Below are 20,426 nucleotides of genomic sequence, written 5' to 3' on the forward strand. Positions count from 1 at the left end.
TACAGTAAAGGAACCAGTATGAGCAATACTATATATGTTTAATGTATACATGTTGTTTATTAATTATACTAATTGATAGGTTTAATGAATAAAAACTTCGAGATTAAACAACTGTTTAATATAAATTTGAATTTTAGCAGTTTTCTATCCATGCCCTTACATTGATATTTCTCCCACCTCAGGTAAGTAGATCCAACAATTTAACCAAGCTAGAAATTCTTATCTTGCCCACGGGCAAAGATAAAACGCCCGTATGGAACCCCTTTTTAATGATCATTTGTAATTTCCTCCCTTGTTGAAGACTCTCGTCTGTAGCATCATAGAAACCTTGTCTAGTTGTAATATTAAAAATGCTTAATTAAAATAATTATTCCCGCTTCAAGTGTCACCATAAAAGGTTTTCACGCATCTTTCAAGAAATAGTGCTTCACTCTCCTCGGAACTATTTAAAGACCGATTTCACTATTAGTATAATCTGAACCACTGCGCGCTTATCCATGACAACCACGAATTATCATTATCACATATCCATACGCATTTATTTTCACTGCACACAAAAGAGTTCCAGCAAAAAAATACATTTTTACTTAATTTTGTTTAAATGAGGTGGGAGAAAAAGCTTAGATCTACCATCCCCGCTCGTGTAAGATAGGTTCATCCCAATCCTCGCGCAGGGTGTTTTGCGGAAACTCGGTAAACCTCGTTTCCGCAGAACACCCTACGCTCGAGTCGGGATGAACCTACCTTACACTCTTGGCCATGGAAGATACTTATAGTCTAAATGATATTTGTACACTATGAACTGTGAGAAAAATAAAATTTCTTACCAGTGTCACCAGCGAAAAACGAGTGAACGGGGAGTTCGTCTTTATTAGTAACAAAACCCTCGTCATAACGCCAAACATCGTCATTCTCATCGCAGTTACAAGGGAGAGAACTGTTGAAGCACGAATTCGTCTCTCCGCATGCGCAGTTGCCACTTCCGGGAGTTGCGCCACCAAAGTAGTTCGCCATTTGCTCTGTACGGTTCATCCAGAAGGTGGTCAACATATCAGGATTGAAAGGGTTGTGGATGATGGCAGCAAGACAGTCCCATCTCATGAACTGCGCACATTCTTCAGAGGACGAAATGATCTGGATGGCCTCGTCATAACCTATGTCGTATATAAGGATAGCCTGGTACTCGCCCGCGCCCTCGTAACCCTTTACCTGGGTACGGTTTTCCTGGTCATGATCTGCAAGCGTGGAAAATTGAAGTGTAAGACGTACATAATCTGTTACAGTTGGCCATCAACAATACTTGCCTCTCTATTAAAGTCAAAATAGCAAAAAACATATTACTGGATCTATGAACATCGCCAATGAGCACTTACGTATAACTGTAACGGCTTTCCCTGGATCGGTATCAAAGTCGCATTCTACTTGAACGGGCCCGTAAACTGACTCCTCGCCGTCCGGATCAACGTCAGCGATACAGCTCTGGTTCAGTCCACGTGAGGCCCAGTCGGCACAGTGGATCGCTGTAAATGTTTTAATATTTAAGTCTTCAATGTCTTCAGTGCTGAATATTAGTTATAAATATTACCAGATCTAATACTGTCAGTTTCTGCAATACTAATAAATTTGAAGATAATATTTATATCGAATAAATAACCAATAACCATTGCCATGGCAAAACTGGTTTTTGTAAAGAAAAAAAAACTGCATCAAAACAGCCATATAGTTGCACAGATGTTATACTTTATTTATAGTACTTTATTAGTGAAACAAATCCCTAAAGGCAGCTTCATCAAAATTCGAAGACACTGACTAATGTTTTCACTGGCAATTAATGAAAAATAAAGTTTTAAAACAAACCGATCAGGAGGCATTCACAAAAACCTAGAGGTAGGCATTCACACAAACCTAGCGGTAGGCATTCACACATACCTAGCGGGAGGCATCCACACAAACATAGCTGGAGGCATCCACACACACACCTTGCGGGAGGCATCCACACAAACCAAGCGGGAGGCATACACACATACCTAGCGGGAGATATCCACACATACCTAGTGGGAGACATACACACATACCTAGCTGGAGGCATCCACACAAACCTTGCGGAAGGCATCCACACATACCTATCGGGAGGCATCAACCCAAACCAAGGGGTGAGGCATACAAACAAGCCTAGCTGGTGGCATTCACACATACCTAGCGGGAGGCATTCACAAACCTAGTGGGAGACTTACACATATACCTAGCGGTAGGCATCCACACATACCTATTGGGAGGCATACACACATACCTTGCGGAAGGCATCGACACATACCTAGTGGGAGTCATACACACATATCTAGCTGGAGGCATCCACACAAACCTTGCGGGAGGCATCCACACATACCTATCGGGAGGCATACACACACCTAGTGGGAGACATACACACATACCTATCGGGAGACATACACACACCTAGTTGGAGGCATCCACACACACCTAGTGAGAGACATACACACACCTAGTTGAAGGCATCCACACATTCCTACCTGAAGACACACACATACCTAGTCGGAGACATACACACACCTAGTCGGAGGCATCCACACATTCCTACCTGAAGACACACACATACCTAGTGGGAGACATACACACACCTAGTTGGAGGCATCCACACATACCTACCTGAAGACACACACATACCTAGTGGGAGACATAAACACACACCTAAATGGAGGCATCCACACATACCTTGTGGGAGACATACACACACCTTGTTGGAGGCATCCACACATACCTACCTGAAGACACACACATACCTAGTGGGAGACATAAACACACACCTAAATGGAGGCATCCACACATACCTTGTGGGAGACATACACACACCTAGTTGGAGGCATCCACACATACCTACCTGAAGACACACACATACCTAGTGGGAGACATAAACACACACCTAAATGGAGGCATCCACACATACCTTGTGGGAGACATACACACACCTAGTTGGAGGCATCCACACATTCCTACCTGAAGACACACACATACCTAGTGGGAGACATAAACACACACCTCAATGGAGGCATCCACACATACCTTGTGGGAGACATACACACACCTAGTTGGAGGCATCCACACATACCTTGTGGGAGACATACACACACCTAGTTGGAGGCATACACACACACCTAGTTAGAGGCATCCATACATACCTTGCGGGAGACACACACATACCAAGTGGGAGACATACACACACACCTAGTTGGAGGCATCCACACATACCTTGCGGGAGACACACACATACCTAGTAGGAGACATACACACACACCTAGTTGGAGGTATCCACACATACCTTGCGGGAGACATACACACATACCTAGCTGGAGGCATCCAAACATACCTAGTGGTAGGCATCCGCACAAACCTTGCGGAAGGCATCCACACAAATCTTGCGGGAGGCATACACACATACCTAGCATGAGGCATCAACACATACCTATCGGTATGCATCCACACAAACCTTGCGTGAGGCATACACACAAACCTTGCGGACGGCATCCACACATACCTAGTGGAAGACATACACACATATCTAGCTGGTGGCATACACACATACCTAGCTCTAGGCATCCACACAAACCTTGCGGGAGGCATTCACACATACCTAGTTGGAGACATACACACAAACTTAGCTAGAGGCATCCACACATACCTAGCTGGAGGCATTTACAATACCTAGTGGGAGACATACACACATATCTATCGGGAAGCATACACACATACCTAGCTGGAGGCATCCACACAAACCTTGCGTGAGGCATTCACACATACCTAGTGGGAGGCATTCGCACACCTAGTGGGAGACATATACTCATACCAAGTGGGAGACATGCACACATACCTAGTGGGAGGCATACACACATACCAAGCGGGAGGCATTCACACATACCTAGCTGGAGGCATCCACACAAACCTAGTGGGAGAAATACACATACAACTAGCTGGAGGCATTCACATATACCTAGCGGGAGGCATCCACACCTACCTTGCGGGAGGCATCCACACAAACCTTGCGGGAGGCATCCACACAAACCTTGCGGGAGGCATCACACATACCTATCGGGAGGCATACAAAGAAATTAGTGGGAGGCATACACACATACCTATCGGGAGGCATACACAGAAACTAGTGGGAGGCATACACACATACCTAGTGGGAGGCATTCAAAAGTGTGGCATATGTCTTCTTCGTCTTCCGATCCCTCACACGGGGCGGTCAATTCACCAAAAGAGTCCGCGTCGCACGTGCGATTTCTGTTCCGAATGCCACCACCGCATGTGACCGTGCATAGAGACCAGGGCGACCAGGCGTTCCACAGACCGGGAACTGTGGTGATATGACATTGCTTATGAGAAAGTGGTAATAAAACGTTTCTTGTTTTAGGGCATTGAAACTAAAGACAGCCATTAATTTTTACATTTTATGAATACGTCACTACAGCCTTTTTCACAGTGTTTACTTTTGCCGTATAAATAAAGTGATCGAATGTGAATTATTTATCTGCTTTATTTACATATGTCATTTTAATGGTTTATTGTATCAACTGTTTGAGTTTATCAAACTACTCGTCAACTAAGACAATTTTTATTTCTTTTAAGGAATCACTAAATCATGACTAACAATAACGAATAAACAGCTTGCTTTTGATTTACACATTCTAAGATTACTTTCATCTATTTTACAACTATTAAGCAATGCATGCATTTTTCAAAAACACCCTATCAAGTGATGTCATCTGCAGACTTCTATTATTATAATACTAATACTACTATACATTCAAACGTGGCTTAGATAGCATGCAGACAAGAGTCTCGAAATATATCTGAAAAAGATAAATGTAGAGAAATAATGTCCCATAGGCTTTTAAAATATAAATCGGGAGGATTATCATTGTATTATTTTGTTTAAAGTCCCGAACAAAAGCATTTTAACTTTAGCCTTATAATATGAGGTATTTGAAAGAAATTTAGCGAATCTATAGCTCCCAGTGGACATAACTATTGGAAGTGTGTTCTAATGCAAACAATTTGGAGTGACAACTTAATTATGTATGTGGCTATATAACAGCGAACAAATATGATTTTCTTTACAATACTCATTAATTTACTTGGACAAAGGGCTGTTCCGCACACTTCTGTGTCGGTATCAGAGTCGGGACACTCGGCCCCTCCATGGAAGGGTCCGTCACAGACCCGTGTACGGATGCGCTCCCCACCCCCGCATGTAGTGCTACACTCCTGCCAGCTAGCCCAGGCCTGCCATTTACCATCGACTGAAAATAAAGGTCACTAATGCCTTCAGTTGAGTTTGGAATTCAATAAACAAAATGGCCAATTTTCATTCCATTGCAACAATGCCATCAGTAGAGAAATAGTCATAAAAACTGTTCTATCTGCATTAAATAAATTGCTTTGATGACTAGGTATAAATATGTCACAAAAGAGAATTGGAAAAGATATATCTAGTAACATTAAAGATGCACTCTAACTCCCAAATCAAATTTACCACAATTAATACAAATGTTTTGATATACCAAAAAAGGGTGATAAAATGTCGCAACAATGTTTTTATGAAGGATACCAAGTTTAGTTAGAAAGAACTGTGCAAAAAAACATGGTATATCGACCTTATGAGACTACAGAAGATCACAGTAAATCTTTTAGCATTCACCAATCATTTAATATTTGAGCGTTTTCAGCTATTAAATATACGGTTTCAATAGTGTTATCAGTATTATTTTTTTTCATAAATGAATTATTTAGAAAGTAATTAAGGGTTTATCATTCTAATTTATGTTTGTTATATATGTGTATGTATATAAATATATTGATTTTGAATAAGAGAGTCACTTTAAGGATTTGCTTTCTGAATCTGGATTGAGGAGGTTAGTGGATATGGGCCCTGATCACAAAATAGATGTAAACATCAATGCACATACTCGGACATTCGTGTGTATTGCAGTGCTGGGATTCTTCATAAGGTCCGGCACAGTTTGCGCCGCCGTGGAACGGTCCTACACACGACCTGGTTTTCCACTGTATCCCTCCGCCACACGTGACGTCACATTCGAGCCACGCGCTCCATTCACTAAACACTCCGTCGACTGCAAAGTAGTCCGAAAGGTTATTGACATTGTTACAAAAGTAGTCTGGAACTAAATTTGTATTGTGCAAATAAAATGAAGCACTGATAATCTTTTAGTATTCAGCATTAATCACATGTATATGAATACATTTCTAACTATTCACAACTGTTCTAAAAAGCATGGTTACATCTGGTTATATTGCTTACTATAAACTATATAATTGGACCCTACACTTTCACAAAGCGTTACCCATGTACATTAAATTAAATATTATTTGTATTGCAAAGTTTAAATATATAATGTGAAGCAAATAATTACGTAAAACTAGAACTTGGTTCATATATCTGTAAAGCTATTTATATTATGTATAAGCTAGTCTACAATGAAACTACAATACCAAGTGCTACTAGTGACAAACTGTTTAGAGGTAAACTGGAAAGTCGCAAGTGAGAAGTGAAAGACGATATACAATCGTGAATAGGTTCTGCTATTTATTAGTTCCTTTTTTGTATTAGCAAGCGCAATGTAACACACATAGATCTGTTCTGATAGCACCACCAAACCTTAGTCTGTGAGGACACATTAGCGGCCTCTCCCTGAGTGCTAGAGAAATCACCATTGTCCCCTCACAAGATCTAGGTTGTGTAATGGCTTGTATTTACGTAGCCCACTTTGAGAGTAGGCATCCAGCGCCACTGTTCACATCCATATTTGCAACTCTCATTCATATTTAATTCCCTCTTAAGCGCATTTAGGCTCTAGCGGTATTATTTCAACTAATAGAGCCAAAACATGAAACATTGCAGGCCGAGATATAGCTGGTATATTCTGTGTACGCGTATATCTGACCCGGGCACTCGTGCATGTTGCAATTCTCCGTTTCCTGCTCGGGCCCGGCGCACTCAGCCCCTTCGTAGAAGGGGCCGGTGCAGTTCCGGTAGCGTGCGTGCATCGAGCCTCCACACGAGACTGAACAAGCGTCCCAGTCGCTCCATTCCTCCCAAACACCGTCCACTAAAATAAACAAAGAAACATTGATTTTCGAAAACATCTAAACAATAATGTTCTGGATAATTTAAAAATCTAAATTAAATTTAAACAGTACCGCCAAACATTTCTGAAACTCAGAGCGACAAACATTCATTAAATCATGCCTTTCTTGTCACTTACACAGCGAACAACAGCAAAAGAAACTATCATTAGACAATTCGACAAAAACAATCAAATTTCGCGGCAAGAAAATATATAATTATAAAACGCTGGAGAGCGAGCATCAACTCTCGTCCGTTTTGTCCCAGTCGTATAAGATGCATAAGTCGAAAATTATCAAATCTTGAGTGTTTGCCCATGCAATAGATTTATAAAACAATTATTATATGATTCCCAAAACAGAAGATAATAGCGGTATTTTGAAATAGACACACCTGGGCAATGGAAGTCGTTGCATGTCTGGTTATCCCTGCTAGGCTCCTCACATTCGGCGCCTCCGTAAAAGGGCCCGTAGCACGTACGTTTGCGCCACGTGATCCCCTTGCCGCACGTGAGGCTACACTCCTCCCAGCTTGACCACGGTCCGTACATCCCGTCAACTGTCGGAGAAAACTAAGTTACAATACGTTCAAATGAAAAACAATGTATATTAATTATTTTATATAAGTGAAGGATATTGAAAAACAACTGCATGTTTTAGATTTTATTGGTCTTAAATTATCAAGAACACATCACTTTAGCCACAATAATGCGCGTTTAGGGAACTTTTTTTAACATTTGGATATTCATTTTGTTCCCTAAACGCCACAAGTCAACTGAGCAGTACCAATGTAAAATATATTCTTCAACTATAGCTCCACTATACTTAACACTTCACTGTTAAATTAAAACACAAAAGTTACAATTTAATTATTTTAGCCAATACCTTTTACTTATTACACTTGAGTGTTTTATGAAACACAAATAATTAGTTTAATTTAGATCGACTTCTGTCAATAAACCATCGCCATTTTGAAACCATCTAGCAGGTGCCCGTTATCTTTCCGCTCAATATACTTAGCGCTGGGATCTGTCATTCTTGGCTAGGAAAACAACAAGTGGGATATGGCTCAAGACCACAGTTATCTGCCCCCCGTTGACCAAGATCCGGATGTGAATACAGAAAAAAGTACTTGTGTTCAAGTATCAATGTTTTATTAAAATTGAATGAAAAAGAAGCAAAAAATGTTCTTTTTGCAAAGAACTTGACTGAATTTGACACTCAATTGCAGAAATTGATAGTTTTCAGTGTAAATATTGGAAAAATCATAGCTTGTGGAAGTCTGAAAATAAGTTGTTTGTAGCCGATTGACTCCTTTGGCGGAAGGGTTATGTATTTGAACTCATTTTTGACAGTCGGGTCAATGGTGAACACGGTGTTTTCTTGTGATTATATTTTGTGTCTTGAATTGTTCTAGAGATGCCATGTCCTTGTTTTTCAATTGAGGTGTGTATGAAGTCAAAAGCCAGGTTAGTGTCTATATGTAACATATAGTAAAATAACTGTGGTCTTACGCCATATGGACACGTAGAGTCGCCAAATAAAAAATCGCCAAAGACTCTGAAGCGGCTGTTTATATGGACTTACATCACTTATACGCTGAATAGTTTCAAGAATTGAGGAAGGCTGTATTCATGTATTTTATGAAACACCATTAAAATTAAAAAGTTTTAATTCTGTTTGTACATTTGTGTAATTTTTTTTACCAATGATTATATACTGATAGAAGTTGTGTTTTTTTGTTGTTTTGGATCATTAGTTTTTGTTACATAAGATAAAAACAAACTAAATAAATTTAAATAACCGCATCGTTGCAACTATAAAAGATACTTTCTTACTTGGGCAGTTGTGCGTGTTACATTCCCGGAAATCCTCAAGGGGTTCCGTGCAGTTTGCGCCCCCGTAGAATGGTCCCTCGCACGTGCGGTTTCGCCACTGGATGCCGTCCCCACAGCTTAAGTCACACGCGTAGAACTGGGACCACTCTGTTAGCTTGCCATCGACTGCAAAATGAATGATTAAATGATGAAACTGATAGTTTATTCATCTTCTAACATTTCTTGGATTTCCTTAACACTACGCGTTGGTTATTGCTTATACGTTTATACCTAACTGGTACGCGGTATAGACCATGTTCCAGTTAATAAAAATGTTTTAAATCCTCTTTTAATCAATTCCTAAATAAAAGAAAATTATTTAGTTAAGAATCACATTTTTTAATGACATATCAACTAAATAATATCTGAGGGTTTTAGTTGATTGAAAATGCCTATTTTTGTGTAAAAATACTTATACATGTATTTTTTTTTAATTTGAGAAATTTCACGAACTTGACATAAGATATGACTTGATATATTATATGAATACTCGCCCTGGTTAACTATTTCTATAAAATAACAATTGCTTCAGTCAACTTTTCTATGAAAAAATATGCTTACAAATACCCCAGAAAGTGTTGTTGACTAGAATGTTAAACTGTATCCGAAAATATTTGATGTGTTTAAAGTATCTTGTAACCTTACATGTACTCCCACTGTATACATACTGGGGCAGTGGTGTGTGTTGCAGTCCCGTGTATCCACTTCCGGACCAGAGCAGTTGGCACCCCCATACAAAGGTCCGTCACAAACGCGGTACCGAGATTGGTCGCCGCCACCGCACGTGACGGAACACTCGTCCCACACACTCCAGTCCTCCCACACTCCGTCAACTTAAAAAACATAAGGTTTGTAACGTGTATATGTGTAACTTAACATAACTGCAATATACATGTTCAATTATGTAAAAATATTATTTCAATTAGTCTCTGTAAATGTGACCCAGTGGTCCTCACTGGAAGTTTGAAGTAAGTGCAAGTTTCTAACAAATAATACACATGACTAGTGACACATTCTGTTACTGATGTGTATGTGAATGGGTCGCACGTGTGTAACTGGCAATCTTTAGTTACATTCTTGTTTTATCGACCCCGCCAAATTAAAGGCATTGTTAAATATTAACATATAAACCAAACAAATTTAATTGGATAATAAATTCGCTGTTTCTTACTGGGACACTCGTGCGTGTTGCATGCCTCGGCAGACATGTTGGATCCCGGACACTCGGCCCCACCGTGGAAGGGGCCATCACACTCACGTGACCGCCAGCGCGTGCCGCCCCCACAAGTTACGTTGCACGCGCCCCAGGATGCCCACGTCTCCCATATACCGTCCACTGCAACAATTTTTGGTAAGTGATATAATTCGGTGTATTATGTTTTATCACAAACGCTCATTCTGCTAACTAATATGTACAGTCTTAAATTAATTATATTCCGCAAACAGAGTTGACGTAACGTTCATGAATTCAAAGCTGTACAAGAATGCATACTAAACGATCTCCTTATAGAAATGACTTTTAAAGTTCTATATTTTGTGTTACAGTTTGATTTTATTTATGAACGGAATCGCATTATTAATAAATGAAAACAAAATTCGATATCGTCGAACTTCGGACTTACTATCTGGAAATGTCGACCTACTTAAACGAAGTTGGTATTATATACTAACCTGACACTTACCTTACAAGTATCTCGAAAATCTAACTTTTTTAAGACAAAACGTTCTGAGTCTCTCGAAAATCCCACTTATTTACGCACTTTTAAGTATAAAGAAAATTCCCACTTATTAACAATCATATGATACAAAAATCTGTATAAACTCCTAGTTGAGCTCATCTATATCACGTGGTATTTTTTTTCTGAAAACTTAGTAATAGTTTAGTTAACTGTTTGAGTCTTCTAAACAATTCAGTCGGCCGTCCGAGCGCAGCCCGGGGCAAATTAATCATTTAAAAGACCAAAAACAAATGCTAACTATATGTTCGTGTTCAGCGGGAAATGCCTATCAAATGTCTCTATACTAGCCAGTGCGTCCAATGAACTCACGTAATGAAACCATTGATGACTTAATGTATATTGTGCCGTTGTTATGCACCAGTCAATTGTAACCACGGCCCCCCAGGTCCGGGGAATAGCGGGGACTTTCGGTCCAGCCAACCCCGGCTAAAATCCCCGCCCTGCGGGGACGAACAGATGGTAAAATCCCCGCCAAATGCCCCCGCACCCCAGGGACCCTAGATAATGCCCATTCCCCGCTATATTTAAAGCAACGACAAAACCACCGAATTCACCCGGCACTTCGGGGCCACATGAAAGGTAAAAACACGGCCGGCTATCCCCGGTATACCCCCGGACCTGGCGGGGGGGGCGTGGTTACAATTGACTGGTGCATTATCGTTACTTAATGGAAATTTTGTAGCTATTATCTGTTGAATGAATTAATAGTTGGCACAGCACTTCTAAATTATTAAATGTGAATCTGTCCGGCGACCCCATCGACAGAGGCATGAGCCGGATTCGTGTGTCTTCAAAAACTAGTATTGTAGGACTGTCAGTTAAAACTGAGCGTGTTGAACGGTTAGAAGACTCCTCTGAGTCATAACTACAGCTGAAGTGCGGATTGCACTTTGACAGTTTGGCACTCCATTCTAGTTCCACGAAAGCGTAACATATAATAGCCAAACATGAAACAGTTCAGGCATGCATATGGTACAAGAAACACTTCAGCCATTTTGCCGAAGAGTTGAATATAATAAACGGGTTTGTATTTATGACCATTTCCGTCGTAAAGTTAGGTTCATTTGTCGAGTATTTGCGTTAAAATAAGTCAATAAGTCGATACTTTGACTTAACTAAACTCGAGTCAGTAAGTCGAACATTTCCAGATATTCAATATGACCTAGATTAAAGTGTTTAAACTTCTCCAACAACGATTAAAGCCATTCGGAACTCCTCGGCCATTTTCCATCGCAAAAACCTCGGATATATATGGACGGTTTACAATGTCAGAAATCTTTACATTTTACTACGCTAGCAAGTAGATCACGTAGCTATCTCAATTTAGCAGTTAAACTTTATGACTTTACACTTTGTGCTAAGTATTTATGCAATAATACACTTCACTGGCAATCTAAGTAATACAAAATACACGTCAAAAACTAACAATTAACCGGCATACATCCTTGCTGTTATCGATGGAAAATAGCCGAAGAGTTCCGAATGCAAAATACTAGGCAAGTTATCCTACGCAAGCAGCATTGTCATTAATGCGTACACGTACATTGGATGGGTACACTGGCCTCAATGCATACACGTACATTGGATGGGTAGACTGGCCTCAATACATACACGTACATTGGATGGGTGCATTGGCATCAGTGCATACACGTACATTGGATGGGTACATTGACATCAATGCATACACGTACATTTGATGGGTACATTGACATCAATACATACACGTACATTGGATGGGTACATCGGCATCAATGCATACACGTACATTGGATGGGTACATCGGCATCAATGCATACACGTACATTGGATGGGTACATCGGCATCAATGCATACACGTACATTGGATGGGTACATTGACATCAATACATACACGTACATTGGATGGGTACATTGACATCTATGCATACACGTACATTGGATGGGTACATTGACATCTATGCACACACGTACATTGGATGGGTACATCGGCATCAATGCATACGCGTACATTGGATGGGTACATCGGCATCAATACATACACGTACATTGGATGGGTACATCGGCATCAATACATACACGTACATTGGATGGGTACATTGACATCTATGCATACACGTACATTGGATGGGTACATTGACATCTATGCATACACGTACATTGGATGGGTACATCGGCATCAATGCATACGCGTACATTGGATGGGTACATCGGCATCAATACATACACGTACATTGGATGGGTACATCGGCATCAATGCATACACGTACATTGGATGGGTACATTGACATCTATGCATACACGTACATTGGATGGGTACATCGGCATCAATGCATACACGTACATTGGATGGGTACATCGGCATCAATGCATACACGTACATTGGATGGGTACATTGACATCTATGCATACACGTACATTGGATGGGTACATCGGCATCAAAGCATACACGTACATTGGATGGGTACATTGACATCTATGCATACACGTACATTGGATGGGTACATCGGCATCAATGCATATACGTACATTGGATGGGTACATCGGCATCAAAGCATACACGTACATTGGATGGGTACATCGGCATCAATGCATACACGTACATTGGATGGGTACATTGACATCTATGCATACACGTACATTGGATGGGTACATTGACATCAATGCATACACGTGCATTGGATGGGTACATCGGCATCAATGCATACACGTACATTGGATGGGTACATTGGCATCAATGCATACACGTACATTGGATGGGTACATTGACATCTATGCATACACGTACATTGGATGGGTACATTGACATCTATGCATACACGTACATTGGATGGGTACATTGGCATCAATGCATACACGTACATTGGATGGGTACATTGACATCTATGCATACACGTACATTGGATGGGTAGACTGGCCTCAATACATACACGTACATTGGATTGGTACAGTGGCACCAATGCATACACGTACATTGGATGGGTACATTGACATCTATGCATACACGTACATTGGATGGGTAGACTGGCCTCAATACATACACGTACATTGGATGGGTACATTGACATCAATGCATACACGTACATTGGATGGGTACAGTGGCACCAATGCATACACGTACATTGGATGGGTACATTGACATCAATGCATACACGTACATTGGATGGGTACATCGGCATCAATGCATACACGTACATTGGATGGGTACATTGACATCTATGCATACACGTACATTGGATGGGTACATCGGCATCAGTGCATACACGTACATTGGATTGGTACAGTGGCACCAATGCATACACGTACATTGGATGGGTACATTGGCATCAATGCATACACGTACATTGAATTTGTACATTGGCATCAAAGCATACGCGTACATTGGAATGGGTACATTGGCATCAATGCATACACGTACATTGAATTTGCATTGGCATCAATGCATACACGTACATTGAATTTGTACATTGGCATCAAAGCATACGCGTACATTGGAATGGGTACATTGGCATCAATACATACACGTACATTGGATGGGTACATTGGCATCAATGCGTACACGTACATTGAATTTGTACATTGGCATCAAAGCATACGCGTACATTGGGATGGGTACATTGGCATCAATGCATACACGTACATTGAATTTGTACATTGGCATCAAAGCATACGCGTACATTGGAATGGGTACATTGGCATCAATACATACACGTACATTGGATGGGTACATTGGCATCAATGCATACACATACATACGATGGGTACATCGGCATCAATGCATACACGTACATTGGATGGGTACATCGGCATCAATGCATACACGTATATTGGATGGGTACATCGGCATCAATGCATACACATACATACGATGGGTACATCGGCATCAATGTATACACGTACATTGGATGGGTACATCGGCATCAGTGCATACACGTACATTGGATGGGTACAGTGGCACCAATGCATACACGTACATTGGATGGGTACATCGGCATCAATGCATACACGTACATTGGATGGGTACATCGGCATCAACGCATACACGTACATTGGATGGGTACAGTGGCACCAATGCATACACGTACATTGGATGGGTACATCGGCATCAATGCATACACGTACATTGGATGGGTACATTGGCATCAATGCATACACGTACATTGGATGGGTACATTGGCATCAATGCATACACGTACATTTGAATGGGTACATTGGCATCAATGCATACACGTACATTGGATGGGTACATTGGCATCAATGCATACACGTACATTTGATGGGTACATTGGCATCAATGCATACACGTACATTAGATGGTACTTTGTCATCACGCAACAGGGCTAACCTACGACACACGCACAAACAAGCATACAATTAAGGAACCACTAATCTCTAAGCATAGTTTGCTGCTAGTCTACCGCGCATGCCAAAACAAACCAGGGCAATCGTGCGCGTTGCACGGGCGGTTCTCCTGCGCATCCCCTTTACAGTCTGTGCCCCCGGATGTGACCCCTTCGCACGTGCGCACGCGCAGCTGGCGACCCGTGCCACATGACTTGGAGCACGCCGACCACACTCTCCAACTTCCCCAGGACCCGTCAACTTATATGTTTATTACTCAAAGGTTATTACTGTTTTTCAAATACAGTTTATAAAAGAGGATGTTTGATGTGATTTATATCATCGTGGTTAGATATTTTATAAAATCAAGAGTAATTTGAACGGTCTGTTTGATAAAATTTCGCACGAACACTTCGTACCATACTCAAATATTTCCAGACCTTTGGCTTTTTATTAAGATTGTTCGTACGAAACGTGCACCTGTTTTTCTTTGATCGACGAACATTCCTATAAACATACTCCTTTATTGACTTGTTGCTTTCATTAATCCATAGCAGATTGACTTCTTTCAGTCTACTGGTCAGTCATTAATAACAGTTTATCCGATTAGCTACATCTTTCTTAGATCCAATAATGATCAATATTGAATACCAGTCCTGCTGACCAATACTGTCGCCTTTGTGTTCATGAAGTAAAGTGCTCTTGGAAAAACCATAATAAATGCGAAATATGCCTCGAAAGAACGACAAGAATGCTCGGATGATTTATTTATTCTTAGCCCATAATTGTTGAATACTTTGACAATGCCTAGGCTTTTCTTCTTAAATAAACACAACAACAACAATAATCAGATTGTACCCAAACATCTAGAATTTTAACCTCTTGCAGAGAAACACTTTGCATTAGCATGTGAAGGTAAACCATAATAATAATTTAGAAAGAGATTCGTGGTACATTATGACCCTTCGATACCATCATGGTACATATTCGAATTTTAGGTTCTCATGGTACGAACATTTTCCCTCCCAATTTTTTTTTTCAGTTGTCCAACTTTAACGTGCATGGAATGACATATCGACATTATGGAATTATAAAGTCACCATACCTGGACATGCGTGTGTATTGCATGGTTCCGTCTCGTTCCCGAGTCCCTCGCAGTCGGCGCCCCCAAAGAATGGTCCCGTGCAGTTCCGGTTCCGGCTGCGCTCCCCAGCGCCGCAGCTTAGGCTGCACGCCGCCCACTCCGCCCATGAATCCCATTTTCCGTCGACTATTCGGAAGAAACATGTCACATGCATAACAACAGTTTCGTCATGCTTCGTCGTATGATTATACCTATGTGTGTTTGCTAATTAGTGAGTTCCATGGACACTTGGCACATCTTTATATGCGGTCAGATGAAAAGAAAAACAACAACAAAGAAACGAAATGACATGAAGAAAATGGTCAAAAGTGAAAGTAGATATGAAGTAGTTGCCCGGATAGATAAGTAATGAAGTCAAAGAAAAAAATATGGAAAAGAAAACGGAAATTACATTTTTCACTGACCTAAACTGTGAACGAAATAGGAAGAATCGGGTGAAGATGAATATATGATAAAGTAAAAATAAAGAAATAAATAAAGATAAGGAAAAATATAAGAAAAATATACTACTTCGTACCAAATTGAATTTCACCTTAGAAAAGAAGAAGAAGATATATGTTTTGTTGATATTAATAACATCCTAGTAGTAGGTATGGTGGTGTTTTTTTTAAAGAAAGTATTTCTTCTCGATACATATAGTCAAATAATGAATTAATGAATCAATGAGTAAAGGGCCATGAACTGGAAGTACTACTCACTCGGGCACTCATGCGTGTTACATTTCTTGTACTCCTCCGCGTTGTCCGTGCAGTTTGAACCCCCGTGTATCCCCTCTGTGCAGTACCGGAAGCGCGCCGTGGTGCCGCCCCCGCACGTCACATTACACGTGGCCCACTTGGACCACAGAGACCATGACCCGTCCACTAAAATTCAACGAAACAGTGACATCTTGTGAAATCCGACCATCATAGCTAGTTCAGTGATAGTAACCTTAATATTTTATTAGGATACCATGTTGACCCCGTACAATGTTGGTATTAGTATAAGGTAATTGCTTTATACGTTTTCATAATACGTAAAATAAATGATCGATATGGAGCATACGTGTTTGTTTTATTAGCTTCGGTAAATGTGTTTCATTTCTTTTACTAGAACAAAACATTTCAAATTAAGCAAATCATTTAGGGGGTCACCGGGCATCCAAACTTCAGATTTATTAAATGGGAAAAGAGGGCCATTTAAATAATTGTTTTCTTCAGGAACAAATAAGCAAAATAAGTGATAACTTCGTTTTTACTTAGAAAATTCGTTAGAGTAATAACTGAGAAATATGAATGAAGAATAAACACACCCGGACATGGTAGAGTGTTGCAGTCTTGTGCCTCATCTGCCTGCCCCTCACAAGGCAGACCGTCATAGAACGGCCCCTCGCACACCCGGGTGCGGTTCTGCAAAGCACCCCCGCACGTCACCGGACAGTCGTCCCATTCCGTCCACTCTAACCACACTCCGTCAACTGGAAGTTTAATTTTATTTTTAAAAATCGTCCTGATGGTCCAACATTATGGACAAAAGTACTTACTCAATTTAATGAGATGATATTCTTCAAAGGTATATGTGCTTTAAAGGCACGTGTTTAACCCATTCTCGTCTGTAAACAATTATCAACTATCTCAACCACAGTTCGGTTAACTGTCAACACCTTCGGTATAGATCTGAAATATCGGAGTCGTATTTTAAAATTGAAATGCATTATCATAAGGATGATTTGAAAATCTGTTGTTGTTATTTTACTGTACTTCGAATATAAAACTCAAATTAAAAATGAAACAAGGACTTACCAGGGCACCAGCGGAGCCAGCACTCCTCCACGTGTGTGCCGTCCCCATTACACTCATCCCCGCCAAAAAAAGGCCCGTCGCACGTGCGGTTACGCTCCCGCGTGCCGTTAGCGCATGTGACGCTACACTCGCTCCACACCTGCCAAGGGTTCCAAACGCCGTGAACTACAATATCATTGAATAGCTTAGTAGATTAGTTATCATTGTTCATAAATAATATTTTGACTTCTCCGAGTACTGCACAGTGCCTTGTCCGCGACGAGCTCCGACAAGGATAACATGAACTCGAATCCAGACGGTGTTGGATGTGTCTGCGCTGCGCATGGGCCTAGATGATCTAGGTCTAAAGCTAAGGATTTAAGCTGAGGGTGGAGCAAGGAGTGGGTGCGGGAAAACACTAAGAGATTAAGCAGGAAATGGGTATCTGTGGCGCGAAAGGTTTGGCAGAATAGGTTTTTTGAACTTTTTTTTTGTTTTTTTTTTAACATTATTTAACATACACGTTCATTAATACTGACATATTAAAAAAGCAAAGCCGTTACATGTAACTTTAAAGTTTGTTGATATTATTTAAAAAAAAAAATAGGAAAACTTACAATATAGAGAGCAATATGAAAAGTAGACGAGTAAAACCATACAAAACATGAATATGTACCAAAGTTTATAAAAGAAAACACTAAAAAGAAATACCTTTTGGGCTCCATGGAACTAAACAAGCACCAATAGTATATGTATATTAAATAATACAAATAACATATTCTGCGAGTACAGTGAGTTAGGATCTATTCCTACATCTACTTATTACAGGTACTAATATGTTTAACACCATGCATGAAACTACTAACATTAAAAGCGATGAGGATATGGTATCGGGGCAAATGGTTTTCGACAATCAGAAATAAATGTCATGAAAGGACGCGGAAATTCTACAACAATGTACATGTTATCAGTCTATATTTTAAAATGAAAGTTATCATGTTGGCAAGTATCACAGTTAATGTTGGTGCCAACAGTTACAATTGCACATATTTCCGCGACCTTTGCATGGCACTCTTTTCTGGTACGAATGCCAAAGGGTCAGGTAAGGGTTAGGATGTTTCCCCGTCTGTCGTGACGGGGCGTCGCTGTACCTGGACAGCTGGCGGGGTTACAGTACTCGGTCTCAAAGGCGGGGCCTTCACAAGGAGCGCCGCCATTGTACGGTCCGTAGCACGTGCGATTCCGGAAGGTGTTCCCGCGGCCACACGAGTGGCTGCATTCCGACCACTCGCTCCATTCGCTGAATACTCCGTCCACTTAAAAATAAAACAAAATAATTAACTTACCTCTTATTTTTAAAGTTTTACTATGTGTTTTCATGTAGCAAAAAGTCATATTGTCATATTTGTTTTGATTATGAGCTTTTTCAGTTATCATTTTAAAATAACGTAAAACATAGGAGCGACTCACTTGGGCATAAATGTGTGTTGCAGTCCTTCACCTCTTCTACAGGCCCGTCACAGTCGTTACCCCCTAGGTAGGGCCCGTCACACACGCGGTTACGATGCTTGGAACCAGTGCCACAAGTGAGCGTGCACTCCGTCCAGTTGGACCACGCCTGCCACACGCCGTCAACTAGGGGAGGTATGGGATAGAGATTTGAATAAGATTGTTTGAAATGTTACAACTGACTAAGAATAAGTTAATGATGTTATACCTGATTGTGAATTCAATCATTCAGTCCAAAATAAAATTATAAATCTTTGAATACCTACTGACAAATCAAAATGATGAAAGTAATTCTCACAATTAAAAACTTCTAAATGTCAAAACAGCGACGAAGCAAGATTACAACTGTCGTTAGTATTTGCATAACATTGTTAAGTATAATAAGTGCAAATACAGTTTATGTATAGTCAATGTGATATATAACATGTATACAGTGTTTAATATGTTGTATAAGTGTTATTTTATTCACATCGCTTTTAAATCAATATTACCACAGAGTTCAAACACTTGTCCAAAGCTGAAAAAGGAATAAAAAATAAGACCCGCTTTTCCTTCAAAATTTATTACGGCTAACCAAATTTATGTTCAGTTGAGTAGTAATTTTCATGGTAATAGCACAAGTGCATGTGTGAATGACGACTGAACTTATAGGAATTGCAAACATGTTGGATGAAAGCCTTTTTTAAGTTTTGAAATTTTAATTTCTAGTAAACTGAACGGTGACAGGATGGTTATTAATTTATTACATACAGGCTCAATAATAATGTTTTGTTCACATCTGATATTTATCAAGGAGTGAACAAACGTCGTTCAAAGACAACGATCGAATACAAAATGAAAGACAACCACTTCAAAGCATTGAATCCATTACCTCTAGTTAGACTCTGTAGTAAGAACATGCTTAACATACGAAGTGTTATTG

General features: G+C 40.3%; 1 protein-coding gene across 1 annotated transcript in view; it reads right to left on the reverse strand.

The window, feature by feature from the left end:
• LOC128215118 (SCO-spondin-like) overlaps nt 1–20,426 on the reverse strand; it is a 39,637-nt gene that overhangs the window by 3,589 nt on the left and 15,622 nt on the right. The window contains exons 15-31 of the mRNA XM_052921838.1: nt 19,466–19,630; nt 19,147–19,311; nt 18,017–18,181; nt 17,527–17,691; nt 16,934–17,098; nt 16,197–16,361; nt 15,188–15,352; nt 10,207–10,371; nt 9,704–9,868; nt 8,997–9,161; nt 7,553–7,717; nt 6,978–7,142; nt 5,982–6,146; nt 5,151–5,315; nt 4,193–4,369; nt 1,374–1,520; nt 828–1,235 (exon numbers count right to left, since the gene is read on the reverse strand). Of these exons, the coding sequence (XP_052777798.1) occupies nt 828–1,235; nt 1,374–1,520; nt 4,193–4,369; nt 5,151–5,315; nt 5,982–6,146; nt 6,978–7,142; nt 7,553–7,717; nt 8,997–9,161; nt 9,704–9,868; nt 10,207–10,371; nt 15,188–15,352; nt 16,197–16,361; nt 16,934–17,098; nt 17,527–17,691; nt 18,017–18,181; nt 19,147–19,311; nt 19,466–19,630 (3,042 nt within the window). The remainder of the gene's footprint in view (nt 1–827; nt 1,236–1,373; nt 1,521–4,192; nt 4,370–5,150; nt 5,316–5,981; nt 6,147–6,977; nt 7,143–7,552; nt 7,718–8,996; nt 9,162–9,703; nt 9,869–10,206; nt 10,372–15,187; nt 15,353–16,196; nt 16,362–16,933; nt 17,099–17,526; nt 17,692–18,016; nt 18,182–19,146; nt 19,312–19,465; nt 19,631–20,426) is intronic.

This window comes from Mya arenaria, chromosome 13, assembly GCF_026914265.1.
Source record: "Mya arenaria isolate MELC-2E11 chromosome 13, ASM2691426v1".
NCBI classification, from domain to species: Eukaryota; Metazoa; Mollusca; class Bivalvia; order Myida; family Myidae; genus Mya; species Mya arenaria.